The sequence below is a fragment of the Xenopus tropicalis genome, chromosome 5 (assembly GCF_000004195.4).
Source record: "Xenopus tropicalis strain Nigerian chromosome 5, UCB_Xtro_10.0, whole genome shotgun sequence".
In the NCBI taxonomy this organism is placed as follows: Eukaryota; Metazoa; Chordata; class Amphibia; order Anura; family Pipidae; genus Xenopus; species Xenopus tropicalis.
Genome location: NC_030681.2, coordinates 48,457,511 through 48,474,029, shown reverse-complemented (window position 1 = coordinate 48,474,029; position 16,519 = coordinate 48,457,511). Strand labels below are relative to the sequence as shown.

The following is a 16,519-nucleotide window of genomic DNA, read 5'->3' as shown; positions in this document are numbered from 1 at the left end:
CATATTTTAAAAAGGCAAGGGAATAATGCATTGTTTGGAGTCAATTCAGTGTAGCACAGGAAATGACGAGAAGGAAACTGTTCCATGTCTCAGGAACTGTATGGTGACCCAGATAAGAAGCAGCTTGTTAACTGTGATCATAAAAGCAGGAAGTTTGCTGCTCATGTTTCCTTCAATACAATGGGAATTAGGGATGTAGAGAAACTTTGTTTTACTCCTAGGGAGAGTCACACAAGTTTGGAACTCTTGTATGACCACATTGGACTGAAATAAGGCTTTTATTTTGGATCATATGGCTACTAATGTCACCGTACACAACGCTACTTGCTTCTCACAAGCATTGACAGAAGATTTCTGGGGTAAGAGTGATATTCTGTTTATTGGCTGTTATGGTGTTTTAGAATGTTTCGAGATTTGTTGTAAACCATGCATTTTTATGTGCCTTATCTTCCGTAAATATTGTGTAGAGAGAAGATAGGAGTTACCTGCTGATAATGTTCTTAATGTTCTTAAGGTCCATCAGTGAGATAGACTGACACATTGGGGAAATCCCAATGCCAACTGAATACCTCATTCATCTGTGAGTGCCAGCTGGATACTAAATTCATCTGAGTGCCAGCTGGATACATAAGTCTTTTACTACCAATTAGATATATTTTTCAAATACACTCAAATAATTCAGGAATAATTTTGCTACCCCAAAAAGACTGAAAATTATAACATTCATATTTTAACAATACCCATCACATGATGCAAATGATAATGAAACAGCCCTAAATTATACATTGATTTTACAGTAACACCTTTACTTTGTCTATATCAGTTAAATAAATGTGAATTATTTACAATGATTATGATTATCTGTGGTTTATTCTACTGGAAATACAGGTGTAGGATGTAAAGTCTGGAACACTTGAGACCTGAGGTTCTAGATAAGGGATTATTTTGTAATTTGGATCACATACCTTAAGTCATTAAACATTTAAGAAACCCAATAGGATTGTTTTGCCTCCAATATGGATTCATGCGACTTAGTTAACATTTTATTACTAGAGAGAAAAAGGAAAACATTTTTTAACATTTCAAATTTTTTCCTTTTTGAAAGGTAGAATTGTAATTTGGAGCTTTCTAGATATAGGGAACACTTGTATACTTGGATTATTCTATTACTACTGTGAGTTTAAGAACAAGAAAATATAACATTTGTTTAGGAACCACCTAAGGCAAAAGGTACCCATTTACAATTCAGCTTGATTTATTTTATCTTTTTGCCACAATTCAAAGATATGAATGTGAAATAAATACTTAAAATTGCATATTGTGAGCCTTATCTATACCGAGGTTTCAAATAATTTAATAATATTTAAAGACCTAAGAGGAAATGTAATAAAATGTGCCAAGTTTGGTACAGGTTTAATTACCTTTTCCAAATCATTTAGTAGGTAGCATTTACTGGTCACCTGTTTTAAAGCAAATTATTGTTTGCTATGGGTTACTTCACCCTCTTATGATTCAGCTGTCTTGTGAAAAAAACTGGACCAAATGTTTTTTTCCTTTTATAATAATGTATATATATATATTCAAGAGGTAATTTGCACTTCTGCACTTCCATTATCAATATATATTTCAGATATTCTGTGCATTAAGCTATCAAGAAATACCCTCCCCTTTAAGAAAAACAGGGATTGTTTGTCCATATATTGCAATATACTTCAAGCTGGCCAACTATGTCAAATTCATCCCGGTCTGACCAGTTACTATGCTCATTTTTATCGGATCCATTAAGAATTCTACTGCTTCATTATACATTTTTAACAGGGACTAAATTTTACCTGCAACTTGCTTGCTTTCAAGGTTAAAACACCCAAATAAATGCCCTTTTATTGGCCCATTGGGATCTGTAGCTGGGAAGGGTGAGACCAACAACATGGAGGTGGCCACTGCTCCTGTATAAACTATAGCAAACAAGGGAAAGTTGCACAGCATTATATATATATATATATATATATATATATATATATATATAGGCCACAGATATATCCAGTGCCTGTTTTTTTAGATAACTCCTTTAATCATATTTAGCCCAAAATGTAAAACACATCTACATGTTACCTGTATATTTATTTGGGTCTACTTCTACAAATGCAGCCAAATTAGAGCATTCTTATCATTAAAGGGGAAGGAAAGCCTAAGTCACTTGGGGGAGCCAAAATGTTAGGAACTCCCAAGTGACTTTAATCGCTCACCTTGTACCCCGGGCTGGTGCCCCTGTTAGGAGAAAACAGCACTAGTCCGGGGTACCTTGAGTGATCGCTTCCTTCTTCCTTCCGGGAGCAATCCCTAGGCCGGCGCATGCGCAGTAGAGTGAAAAGTCGACTTTGCTGTTAAAGTTCAGCTTCTCACTCTACTGCGCATGTGCGCACGCAAGCCCGGGGTACAAGGTAAGTGATTTAAGTCATTTGAGGGAGCCTAACATTTTGGCACTCCCAAGTGACTTAGCCTTTCCTTCTCCTTTAAATTACAGAGAGAAAGACAGGGGGCTCATTAGCAACTAAAGAGGCAGGCTGCAAAGATTTTCATACTTCACCTTCAGCGCCATGAGTGCCCATAGATGTGGGTCCCTCTGTGATAATTACAGCACTGTATTCAGCAGCAATGTATTCATGAGGAGTGGGCCGGGTGAGGCATGTAGGCAAGCATTTAGATGCAAGTTAGAGAGTGTCAGTGGACACATAATGCAAAGATGCCCTATTCTTACTACCACCACCATGGCAGGTGGTAAGGACAGGGCTGCTTTATGCTCACCAACTGGGCACTGGCATCTGGAACATTGACAAATGAGCCCCATGCTGTCTGTAACAGTAGTTCTGAAGCATCGGGCATTATATGACAAATTGTTTAGAACACTGAAATATTTCCCTTTTGTATACTGACTATTACAGGTTAATTGACTCACAACAATATGTGGCTACAGTACAAACTGGGGTACTGGTTTAAATTTAGAGTTGAACAAACCATGAAATTTGATTTCTGTATGAATCACTGTGATTAAAAAAATTTGAATCAGATTGCAAATCAATTGGAACTTATTGGTGCTGCACTTCCCAGTGATACATCATGATTCATGGTGATTTGCTGGATTCCTGTGCTCTGTTCCTCAGATCAGTTTGCATTAATCATATTGGTTTATTACGTGTTTTCTGGGTTTCCAGGAAGAAAGTCTAATTTCCAAGAGAAAAATTGTTATCTGTATGTATTGTAGTTTATGTGAGCTCTGGCATGCATTCTGATAAAGAAAGTCACTTTATAGCATCACATTTAGGGAAACAGAGCTATACGCTGCCTATGTACATAGCATACTGACGATCTCAGTTACAAAATATGTTTCACCAAAGAACATACACTAAGGGGCTGATTTACTTACCCACGAACGGGTCGAATGGAGTCCGATTGCGTTTTTTTCGTAATGATCGGTATTTTGCGATTTTTTCGTATGTTTTGCGATTTTTTCGGATTCTTTACGAATTTTTCGTTACCAATACGATTTTTGCGTAAAAACGCGAGTTTTCCTATCCATTACGAAAGTTGCGTAAAAAGTTGCGCATTTTTCGTAGCGTTAAAACTTACGCGAAAAGTTGCACATTTTTCGTAGCGTTAAGTTTTAACGCTACGAAAAATGCGCAACTTTTCGCGTAAGTTTTAACGCTACGAAAAATGCGCAACTTTTTACGCAACTTTCGTAATGGATACGAAAAACTCGCGTTTTTACGCAAAAATCGTATTGGTAACGAAAAATTCGTACAGAATCCGAAAAAATCGCAAAACATACGAAAAAGTCGCAAAATGTTCGTTTTCAAGTCGGAACTTTTCCAATTCGGGTCGGATTCGTGGGTTAGTAAATCAGCCCCTAAATATCAAACATAAAATTCTACACAGGGCACATGTATGTCCTCAAGTGCAATGAGCAAAGTGCAATCACCGTGTTTTTCTCCCCGCAATGCAGAATTTTCCCAGAATTCCAATGTCATTGCAGGTGCAAGGGGGTGATGAGCTTGGTGGTATTGTGTTTCTGTGTTTTCTGCAGTTGCACCTGATTCAGCATAATTTCCACAACTGCGTGTGATTTCTTTGAAAATTGGATACAGTTGCACAGAATTCTGCCTGGCGTTATTTCAGGTGTTCGCCATGCAAGTGACATCTATGCAAATCCTTTAGGCGCTTGTGTGCTATGCCTATTGACATAGGGCAAGAATGCTGATAGCTCCAGGGTTCATCTGTGCCAAAAGGTGCAGCAGAGAAAATTCGTCAGGAAGGACTGAGCAGCTGCAAGTGCAACTATACAGAAGTGCAAGGAGTGTATTTTAATGTCAGTACCTTTAGTGAGAGTGGTTTTACTCGCAACTGACTGCAAGCAGTCAAGCTCCTGCCCCAGGGGCCCTGCACCCCTAAACCCCCCCCGCAGGGGCCCAACGTCCTGAATGCGCGTATGTGAACACATCAGGGGAGGACATCGGCGTCCAGGGGATGCACCAATAGGGTCAGGTCTGGGCTGCCGGGGCCCACCAGGTATTTTCCCAGTGTCCCGGGGCCCCAGTCCGACTCTGACTGCAAGGAAAGAGCAGATACCACAACTGTAGAGGTGAACATACATGAGCCTTTATGTGTTTGTGCACAACACAGTGGCCTGAGTATAAGTAAGGACAAAGGAGCATTTGAACCTTGTTCTTAAAACAGAAAGAGATCTAAATGGCCAAATCTTGGTGTGACAGTTGTACAGGAGTGCAAGACTTGTGACTTCTCCTTTCACATACTATAGTTAGTGATCAGCACTCTAACACGTACTTAACCATGCTAACATGTACTTGGCCATGCTGACATGCACTCAGCCATGCTGACATGCACTCGACCAACAAAGTAATAGCATGATATTCTGAACTTTGAACTTCTTGGCCTACTCATACTTTGACTGGTAATCTTATTTTCATAAATAAATCAGAAGGAAATGAAGGATAATTAATGTATTAATTCAGCTAAAGAAAAAAAGCAGATCTGGCTGTTTTATATCATTAACTACCTTAACAGAAAAAAAGGAAGTAACAGGTGAAAACAGCCAGATATGCTTTTTCATTACAATGATTTATAGCCATACTCATTGTTCATCAGATTCCAACATATCCTGCTTGAAATTGTCTAATTTTATCAGCCTTGCCGATCATTTCCAGTGGTATGATTAAGGCTGGCATAAAGCAATATAATCTACAGATTTGAGTTGCAGCCTCAGATTGACCTTCCTGGCAAACATTTGTGTTGTGAGGGTGTATATGCGTGCCTTAGCACTCTGGGCATTCATTGCACCCTGAAAATTAGGAGGCTTTGAGCAGTGCCAGTTTCACGGAGTCACCCTGAACTCAGTTACATCCTCCATATTTGCCTAATCTCTAAAGACCATGAAAATGCTGTTCCAGTAGTTAACAAAATATTAAGCAAATGCACAATTTGCCTGCAGTAAAGTTGAACAACTGTACTTTTATAATGAGGGCAATGTCAAAAAAGGCATTTTTGCTTTCTTTGGAAATTTTTGAAACTGACCTCACCCTCTTTTACAGAGTGGCATTATGTGTTTTTGCCCATGTCATAATAAAAAAAGAAGACAATAACTAGCATTATAATTCCCTCAGAACCATGAGAATAGGTATGGGACACACATTCAGTCCACTGGAGCTAGTGGGCACTGTATTTTTACAACCAGCACTTACAACAAATGAGCTGTGATGACAGAAAGAAATTAATGGAAAGAGTATAATGATAGGGGGTGGGGAGAAAAATAGATACACAGAAGGTATTAAGACTCCAGAGGTAGAATTGCCCCATTACTAGTACAAGAAAAGCTGAAAAGCTACAGTTTTAATGTAAAAAACACTCTGGCTTTTCAAGTAGCCTTTTGTAGGCTGTACTCTCTCTGTAATCAGTGTTTGCTGCCTGAGCCAAGGTGCTTTCTTTGCCTGACTGTGGAGACTTATTCCCTCCCCACCAAAATTGACCCCTTTTGCCTGCAATGCCTAACCAAGAAAAACACAATGACACCAAGGCTTTTTTGTGGGTGGAGTTCGGCCACAGCTTTATTTCAGAAAATAGAAAAACAGTCCTTGCCATGTAATACGAACTTTACCAAACATCGCAACAACATTTTTTTTATAACTGTTTATAACGAATGCAAGCCACTGCAAAGCAGTGGGCATGTGAAAACCATCAAACACCACCAGAAATTAAATGGCCATGGACTGTCCCCCGCCATTTGCTGTGACAAACCGAAATGTAAATTATACATTTTTATTTTTGAAAAACTTTTTTTTTTTTTTTTTTTTTTTTAAGGAGAGCCTGCAAATAAAAATATTTAAAACATGCAATTGACAGAATTTACCGACCAATGGGTGTAGCTATTTGCTCTTAAACAGGGAGGGGGGGAGGGAGATGCAGCTCCGTGCCTGCTGTGTGACCCCTGCAGAGAAAAGCTGGCAAGCAGAAGGGGAGGGGGTGAGTACAAGCTGCTTTCTTTCCCGCCCAGTAGGCTGACCTCATTAACTCCTTGTTAGCTGGAGGGAATCCTATATAGGTCGGCTCCCCAGTCCCTCAGCGCTTTCGTTAGGCATTTCAGCGCTTTCCATGTGGTTGGTATTACCAGGAGCCTTAGAATAAGTGGCAAAGAACTATAAATAAGTACATGGAGAATGAAGGGTATATTGGAACAGGCACTAGAGAACCTAGAAGTCACTTTAAAAATCTTTTCACATCCCACACCAAAAACTTTTGCCAGGGTTGTATATTTTATATGTATATATGGTAGTTTGCCTTAGTCCTGAGTATTGAAATAAGCACTAGAGAACCTTAAAATCATTAAAAATGTTTTTTAACTTCCATTTCATAAACTTTGTGAGAGTTTTATATTATACATGTATATATGTTAGTTTTCCTTAGTCCTGACTCCCATTGGTCCTATGTATTCAGCAGACTCTGCGTCTATCATTATAATGACTAACATTAAGACATCTCCTGTAATGGTAATGTATAAAATACACATTAATCTCATCTAAAAATACCTTTGAAGTGTGTGCCTGCTATTTTATAATCTGTGTTTCTGTATCCATGGATGTTTGGGTCTATATTTGGGATTTAGGAATTGATAGGGGATAATTTTACAGCTTTCAGAGAGAGACTCAAACATTTTTTACACATTTCACCAAAGCCTCCCCTTTAACTGCAATCCCTCCTGTTTTGCCACATGCACACCCAGTCTGATACACAAACATATGTGGCACGATGGGCATTCAGAAGAATACATTTAGGTTACTTGCTGCTGACTGCAGTGTGCATAGCTCATTACTGTTGCCTGAAAACTTGTACTAGCAGTCAGTAGTATGTGGCTCGCTATAGTTTCACGCATGAGAGAAAGTCTGTATTGTGGAAGAATAGCTGAATAATAATACTATAATAATACAGAATATTATTTGTGTTAAGTACGCTATTGAGTTTGTTCTGCTTTTTTGTGCCTATTTCTGCAAAAATACCATAATGTGAAAAATAATTTCAGCTCTGGGACTGTTGTTTATTACTGTAATTGTTTCCCTAACAACAATTTTTTTCTGAAATGTAAACTATATAGTGAGTTCCCTGAAAAATACAAAAAGGGTGCAGTTTAAAGGAGAACTAAACCCTAAAAATTACTATGGCTAAAAATGTCAAATTTTATATACTGGACTTACTGCGCCAGCCTAAAGTTTCAGCATCTCAATAGCAAAAATGTTCCAGAACTTCAGACTTGTCACAGAAAGTGTCTGCGACACTCACACGCTCAGTGCCCTTTGAGAAGCTGTTGAGAAGCTTAGGGGTTTTTTCAAATTATCAAGCAAGAAAAGGGAGTTTGTCTGTCATAGAAGCTGATGCTACAGGGCTGATTAATACATTCTGATGCTAATTTCACTCGTTTCAGAGCTGTCATGTAATGTGAATCTTATATTGTGACATTTATATTCTATATATACAGTATATAGTGAGTTGCTCCCTAAGCTCAGTAACTAAAAGCAGCACAGAGCATGTGCAGTGAATCAGCAGAAAAGAAGATGGGGAGCTACTGGGGCATCTTCAGAGGCACAGATCCAGCCTGCTAAAAGGCTGCAGTTGCCTTGGGCTGGTTCAGAAGACCAAAACATAATGTACAACATTTCTAACCTTCTTATTTAATTAGACTTTAGTTCTCCTTTAACTGGCAATATACCACCAGAAACTGCCCCTGCCATCCCATTAACAGTAATGAGAACCATATAAATGTCTGAGTATTGGTAGTTTTCAGGTCTAATATGCTCTAGTTTGCATCAGAGACCCTCAAGTACTGGCACTTTCAGAGAGTTCTCATTGCAGTGGGGTTGCAAGGCTGATTTACAGTACAGTGTATTTAGTAAAATTGAACTATACTAAATGAACATAACCAAGACACATTTTTGAATCCTTTATATAGCAATGAAGCAGTTACCAGTGACATTACAGTGCCCCAGCTTTGTTCTAGTATCCCTTCCTTTTTCTTTTTGGCTTAGTTTATTCTCACCTCATCATGATTTGACTGCCTATTGTTTCACTGAATGGAAAAAAGTTGTTAAGTGCCGCGACTCTATTTTTAAATTGCGTTTCCCTTGAAAAATAACAATCTGAACAAAAGATTTATTTTGGTAAAAGTCAAATCTTTTTTAGAAATCTGAGTTGAAGCTGAATTTATATTAATTATAACTGCATTTAAAGAAATACATACAACTAGATAAGTTAATGCCACTCAATGCTTAGTTATTGTACTAATCAGTTGTAACCATCTATAATACATATACTGCATTAGTGTAATAGCATATAAGACCAAGGTTGCCACATCATCCCTTTAATTGTAGATGTTTATGGAATGCTTCTACGCAACCAGGCAAACTCCATTTTCTGTGTCACTAATTAGACTTTTTTATTGCTGTGATAATACAAGGGAAAGGCACTGCAATCGAAATGCCTGTAATTGCTAGCGGCCCCTTCTCAATATAGTTTACTGGAAATGAGACATATAGAGAAGATTGTGATACAAGTAAGACATTGTGGTTTTCAATATTTGATCTGGCATGCTCTAGCATAAGTGATTAGAATCTTAGTCCATCTTTTTAGCATGATGTTGACAGAGGTATTTTAAAATTGTATTTTCAAAATAATATGCAGTGGATTTTCATGTTTTTGGAGGCTTTTGAATTGTTAACATGTTTTGCTCTGCAACCCTATCTAGAAGTTGAACTGCTGTTTGTTAGGGTCACTGAGCCGTGTACAAGAACATCTGTAGAAATAACAGGCTGGATAATAAAAAGACAGAGACCAGAAGAAATAAAGTATAAGGAAATAAGATAATAATAGTGTTAGCGTATCTAATATGGTTTCTGAGATTACTAACCCTTGCAAGGTAGTATTTTAGATTTCAGGCTGTAAATATGCAGAAAAGCAGATAATTCTAGAACCAGCCCAAAATAATAAAATGATGACCAATAAGCAATATCTTGGAGGCAGATTACAAGTATGGCTGCTGACCTTGGCTGTAAATTACAACTGGTTTAAATTACAACAGGGTATAAACATTTTATGCATAGATATAGTAATGAAATACCAGTTTTCTTTGTATGTATGTATGTATATCTTTATTTATAAAGCGCTACTTATGTACGCAGCGCTGTACAGTAGAATACATTAATACAAACAGGGTGTTAATAAGATAATAGATAAATACAAAGTATAATAATAAATACAGATAAATACAGCAGCAATAAGTTAAGAGTCGAGGACACAAGAGGAAGGAGGTCCCTGCCCCGTAGAGCTTACAATCTATATGGAAGGGTAACTAACAGACACAAATAGGCAAATATAAGTGCTGTAGGTCACAGTGGGTGACACTACTATATAAGTGCCAGTTCCTAGATTAGGTGCTGGGCGAGTGCTTTGCACTAGGCTTAGCGAACTTTTCTAATGTGGGCCAAGTGAAGGTGGAAGAAATAAGAAATGGACCTCTTACACCAATATAGGGTTGGCCAAACTTAATTCAACCCTATTGTTTACCCTGGCAGGCACATTTTTATAGGGGTTTTATTGCCACAGTAGTAGACATCCCATGAGAAGTATGTAATTCCATGGTTTCTTGTGCCAAGTTGTGTTCAGTTCAGCAGGACAGGTTTGTAGGTAAGGATCATTTATGAATACAAATAAGTATTTGTGTGAATAGTCAGTGTACCCTCTTTGGGTACTTTATAGCATGTTGCGCTTATGGTCATAAATAAACCTTTTGTTTTTTAAATGTCAATGTGACTTTAAAGCATTTAATTGTAAATGACTGTCAAAATGGAAAACTCCATTTTAAAATGCTATTTCCTCTTTAATTGTAGTATGCTAATATTTCCTGTTTCTATAGCCAGCTCTTCTATGACATTTCCTGTTTACTTTGATTTTATGGGATTCAGTTCATTTTTTGCCAGTAGCTGAACAATTTACTGAGAATTTCCTTTGGTCCATGTGCAGAGAAGGTCAAAAAAGATTAATCATGTTGCTCTCTTATTTTCTAAAATGACTAAGCCACCAGGCACAAGTTTGTGAAGTAACAAATCAGTGATATAGTGGATCCAAGTTAATAAAGTCGATAAGTTAAAACTTAATAAAAATGTTTTGTTCTCCTGCAATAATAGAGGCAAACATCATTCCTGAGTGTACAAAAGCTATAGTGCAACAGGAAACACGTAACTAAATTCAAACTATACTGCTATACTACTCTTAAAACACTGGGTATTTCCTTATAGGATAAGTCATATAGGTATTCACTAAGCCAGTGTTTTCTAACCATGATCCATATTTATTGGGGGGAAATCAGCATAGTGACCCACAAACTGTTTTAGAATCAGTTATTTACCATATTCCAAATACTACTGTCTATTCTAGGAAGTGCTTTTCCTGTATTGACGAGCTTTTTCCTGTATTGACGAGCTTTTTCCTGTATTGACAAGCTTGACAAAGGGCCTAATATGGTCCAAAATGTTACTGTAATACCCTAAAGTGTGCAATAAAGGCATTTTAAATATACAAAAAGTGTGGTGCTGTTCAAAATTGATGTCTGCTTAAGAACAATGATCACTCCTTTTGCCTGAGAGTGTCATTCATTGCAATGAACAGCGTCTCATTGTTGGGCACAATCTGAAGCAACTGTGGGTAAAAAAGAATCTGAAATTCTTCAGTAGCAAAAGAAAGTTCTGAGGTCTTGAAAAGACTGGACTTAAGGTGGTCATACATGTTTAGATTTTTCTCTCCCTAACTACCAATTTCAGATCTATCCAACAAAAGGTTAGTGGGCACCAAATGACCACACATCTAGCGATATTTTATCCAGCATTAGCAATGAAATTTGTCCATTGTCCAACTAAACAATTTTGCTTGACATGGTTTCATTGATAGACAAATCTTACTTTTAAATGCTCTTTTCAGGATAAGCTTGGTCCAACAATTGATTGACCAACAGTTGTTAAGGACGTTCTTTCTAACTAAACTTGTTTTATACTTCATCCAACCATAATTTTACAATTTGTGCAAGGCAGAGATTTCTTCCCCAGGGGGAGTTTGGATGAAGAAAACTGTAACAGTGTTTCTATTTAAACATTTTACATATAATGTGTTTTTGACTTACCTTTTTCCTTATACACCTGACTATCAAGATGTAAGACTTAAATTTTCATTTTTGTTTTTTTGCCACCAGATGGAGTAGTTTTTAAGGGTGCCTGATTGACATATGTGTTTGAGCTTGGTAAAAAGGCCACGTGGGATCTAGATGTTCATTACTGTATATATCATATCTAATAAGCAAAATATGCAATTCATATTACTTTGACCTAAAATAATACTGGCCCACTCTTCTTGACTGTTTCTCCTGGTTGTTCAGGTTAGTTAGAAAATGCTTCAGTGATCCAGGGACTGGTCCGATTGCCATCTTGGAGTCAGGAAGGAATTTTTTCCCCTCTGCGGCAAATTAGAGAGGCTTCATATGGGGTTTTTTTTGCCTTCCTTTGGATCAACTAGTAGTTAGGCAGGTTATATATAGGCATTATGGTTGAAAGTGATGGATGTACGTCTTTTTTAAACCTAACTTACTATGCTTCTGCACCTCACTTATTAAATAGTGCAACAGATTTTCAATAGAATTGAGGTCAGAGCTTTGACTTCATTTTGTTCAGTGTTTATTTGGCCTTGTGTTGGGGTAATTTTTATGTTAAAAGATAAACTTTCAAAGAATCTATGGTTGAATTGATGGCACAAAATGGTAACACTTGAGTGGATCAAGAATGAACAAGTGAAGTTCTTACAATTGCCCAGTTAAAACCATGATCTCGATCCAAATGAGAATTGTTGGCAGGATTTAAAAATCCTAGTGCAAAAGCATAATTAGACTGAGCAAATGTACTAGGTATGCTAGGTATTGTTCTACAAATGACCCAATTCACACAACATAGTTCAAACTTTTTTATTTTTATGTTCATCTTTTTCTAACTTAAAAAAAAAATGCCACCGAAAAAAATGAGTTGCAATGCTTTAAATTTGAATAAGATAAGGAATTTAAGTCTAAGATTTTTTATTCAGTAATTCATTAAAATTAGTCAAGGGTTTGAATAATTTGCTGTATACTGTATGCAGTATGTGTTACTTGTCCTTTTAAGATCACAGCTCTTGTATACAGGAATATAGACTTAGGAGTGATATATATATTCTCTTTATGATCAGTGTAAAAATAATATAAAAATCTTTTTAGCTGTATCTAACCATATATAAAAGCAGTAATTCATGTCAAACAATAGGCTGCTCCATTTCTTAGGTTGAGTCCTAGATAGGCCAATGAAATCAAAATACAGGCATACAAATGATTGCTTGTAAGTATAATAATATGGATAATAAGGAAAATAAAAGTAGTAAAAAATAGCCATTGCGCCCCATACCTTTTAACAGGTCTAACCTATGTAAATATTTAAAGAACATCTAATATATATAATAGGTAATGGGATCATAAATAAATATTTTGTTGAAGTGTGGTATAAAGAATGGCTTACTGTAAATGAGAACCTAAGGTTTAAGAGGTGGCTGTAAATCTCCACCCTGAAGTTTAAAGCTGCCTATCACTGGAGGTGATAATTTTTCCTTTCATCTCAAGTTCATTCTCCCATAGTAACACTTTTATTATGTTTTTATTCATCAGCCTTTAAAGGCATTCCATATAATAAATATAGGCATATGGATACTCAATGCATTCAAGAGGAATTTGCTATGGATTCATATGGATTCATTTATTATAGTGTCATAAGCAGTAAAAATACACCAACATCTCCTTTAATGGGCTGTTATTGACTTTCTCTATTAAAGCATCTGGTTTAAATTTTAAACAAAGCTTCCGACTGCCAGTCTCAGATAGAGCATGGTTTAAGCACTGCAATGTTTGGAACATTATGGAATCCATCAAATATGATTATAGTTGTCCATTGTTTTGTGTAACCTTACCCCCTTGTATTGAGCATTTAGCCATGTGAAGTACAATTTCATGGCATTTCTTTTGTTTATAAAACAGTTTAAATGCCCAATATCAATGGTGATTTCAGTTGTACTTTTGGATGGTTCAATTTATAAATGGTGTCATATTTTTAATTGCTACAAAACTATCTGTTCTTAGTACTATTTTTCCAACAGTCCAATGAGTAGGGTTATGTCTGTAATACTAAATTACTTATCAACCAAGAAAACATTTTATCAAACTAGATTTCTATAATTATGTATTTGTAAATGTGTGTTTACTCATGTTTCATATTGTTTTTCTTTAGATGGGGTGAAACTATCATTTACTGTGTCCATTGTGATTGGATTGGTCATTGGAGGTATAATATGGACTCTTGTTACATGCTTGTCTCGTCGTCGAGCCAGTGCATCAATCTCGCCTAGAATGCCAAAATCTTCTAGTCGAAGGCCTAGGTCATCTTCCCATAACCATGCCTTAAATAGGTCTGGGTTTTATCGAAATAGTAGCTGTGAAAGACGGAGTAACCTCAGCCTGGCCAGTCTGACCTTTCAAAGACAAACATCTCAAGAGCAAACAGACCCATTTACTAGAAAGCCAAGCTTTAGAGCCTCAACCTTTCATCCATTCATGCAGTGCCCACCACTAGCTGTTGAAGCTGATAGCCAACTTGTTACTCTACCTCGTTCCAACAATACTTCTCCAACAGCGAACAACACAGTAAATCTTAGCCGTCCTGATTTTCATTGGTCAAACAATAGCCTCAGACTTGGACCTTCAACTCAAACTCCACCACCTGCATATGACAGCATAATAAAGGCTTTTCCAGACTCTTGAAATGTACATGGAAATATTAAATGTATAATGCTTTCAGTATCAGATGCAGTGTATCATGATATTTTGTGTACAGCACTATAGTGCAATATGCAAAGCCTTACAAATTATTTTGTTTCCCTTTCATGGATGAAGGAAATTGAAGTGGATGATGATTTGTCGATATTAAACTGATGATATGAAGTGGAGACGTTTAGAATAAAGATGCTGGATAATATTTTAATACGTCCATCCAAATATTACTGGACTACAATTCTGAACATATAATGAATAAGGATCAAAGCAATATAAGCCTCACTGGAGCTGTAGTTATACAACCATAGATGGATAGCACCAAAAGATGTATTCTCAAGGCAACACGGCAAGATCTTTTGGCAAGTCTTCAAAGTCCAGTGGCACAACTGATGCAAATTGTCCCAATCCTGCCAGGTCTACATACACTTGACTTTCATTTTTATTTAACCCTATAATAATCGAAAGCACAATATTTTTTTAGCACTTAGCACCTAAACAGAAGTCTATTTGCTGACTACAGCGTCATACTGGCAAACAAAGATTTAATGGTAATCTCAGTATGTTAGATAACAATGAGTAGGGATGATTTTTATTTAACAAACCTCTTGCCTCTGTAATTATGTTTGAGATTTTGTTTGAGTCTACTTTACTCAGAGCCAGTTTTAGCTAAGGTCTATGTTCCCTTTTATAATGTATACATTATAGTTGCAGTATATCCAGAATTCAGTTGAGACATTTTTTTCCCAACTCCTATCTTTTTTTTAGGTAGGGTTACAGTTCAGTTTAGTATTTGAACAAATATCTTGTGGAAGAGTCAGTATTGGCTGAATAGATTATGGCTTTTCTGCATCCCTGATATTAACCATTCTTTTAAAGCCCAAATTACTGTTGAACCAGGCTGCTAAAATTGCTTTTTATTTGTAATATTGGCAGTTTGGTGAATTCAGGAGGCTTCCTGAATTCCTGAATTAATAGAATTAACATGATGATGCATTACAAAAAAAGTCTGCAGAGTCTTTGGCTTGGAGGATCACATCCGGCCCCTGAGCATTCAGTTTGACTGCACTGTTTGACAGCATTAAAAAAAGCCAAGTAATGTAGACTGTCTGGTTAACATTAGCTTATAATACTTGTTAAAATATTTTCATTACAGCTCTTTCAGGTCTCCACTAAGCATGGCCTGCATTTCATTAATTTGGTGATTCAACCTTGAATAATTCTGGAGTAGCAATGAAGAAGTACAATTCATGATATATACAAATCTTTGTATTTTAATGTATCCCCCTGTGTTATATATTAAAAAAGTAAAAACTAAAAGAACATGATATATGAAAGCTGTCATGTGCAATAAGTAATGTCATATTTCCCTTGAAGGGGAGTATCTACAAAAAAATAATTTAGTCTATTCTGTATGACTCACCCTACATTGTGCCTGCTTCATAAAATTGAGATATCACAAGCAATAATATCCCCTCATCAAAAAACAACTGAAATAATGATTTAGCTTTTGTAATCTTGGGATAGACTAAATTCATATGTTAAAGTTTTCACTACATTGGAACATTTATTTCATAATGAGCTATGTTGGTATTTGGTATCATTTATGCAGCATATTATTTGATATATTTGTAAATATGACGTTTCGTATTGTAATTATACTGGTTTTTTTTTAATATTTGTAATAAAAGTTTTAAAAAAATACTTTGTAGTCTATAAAATGACTGAACATGAAATCAATATGTCTGATGAAATATTTATGGTAGAAAATATTCAACTTTCAAGCACATGATAATAATTTTCTTTAAAAGGGCAGTAATATTTCTAACAAAGATTCACAAACATATGTAAATGTTCCCCTGAATTTATAAATGTAATATATATGTGCAATTTTCTGTGCTGTATCCCAGGAAGCAGAAGAATAAATGTTTTCTTTGTGCTCTACGTGATATAATATCAGCATGCCAGCAATGTGTTAAAAATTCTTTGAAATAACAGCAATTGATCTTGTATCTGTCTTGTCTGGTGTATTTTCTATAAGACAAGTAATTATTACTATTAGTAATTACTCTGTTA

General features: G+C 36.3%; 1 protein-coding gene across 1 annotated transcript; it reads left to right on the top strand.

Annotated features, from left to right (window-relative positions):
* The first annotated feature begins 212 nt into the window (after nt 1–212).
* On the top strand, nt 213–16,144 carry myct1 (MYC target 1). The gene is made up of 2 exons (NM_001079402.1): nt 213–359; nt 13,905–16,144. The coding sequence occupies exons 1-2, from the start codon at nt 293–295 to the stop codon at nt 14,432–14,434; spliced, it is 597 nt and encodes a 198-aa protein (NP_001072870.1). The 5' UTR covers nt 213–292; the 3' UTR covers nt 14,435–16,144.
* The last annotated feature ends 375 nt before the right edge of the window (nt 16,145–16,519 follow it).

Bases quoted from the DNA above. Each gene is read 5' to 3' on its own strand.
- myct1 (NM_001079402.1), top strand. From the start codon at position 293: ATGGCTACTAATGTCACCGTACACAACGCTACTTGCTTCTCACAAGCA. The intron at 360-13,904 runs GTAAGAGTGATA...GTTTTTCTTTAG, and splicing joins ATTGACAGAAGATTTCTGGG to ATGGGGTGAAACTATCATTT.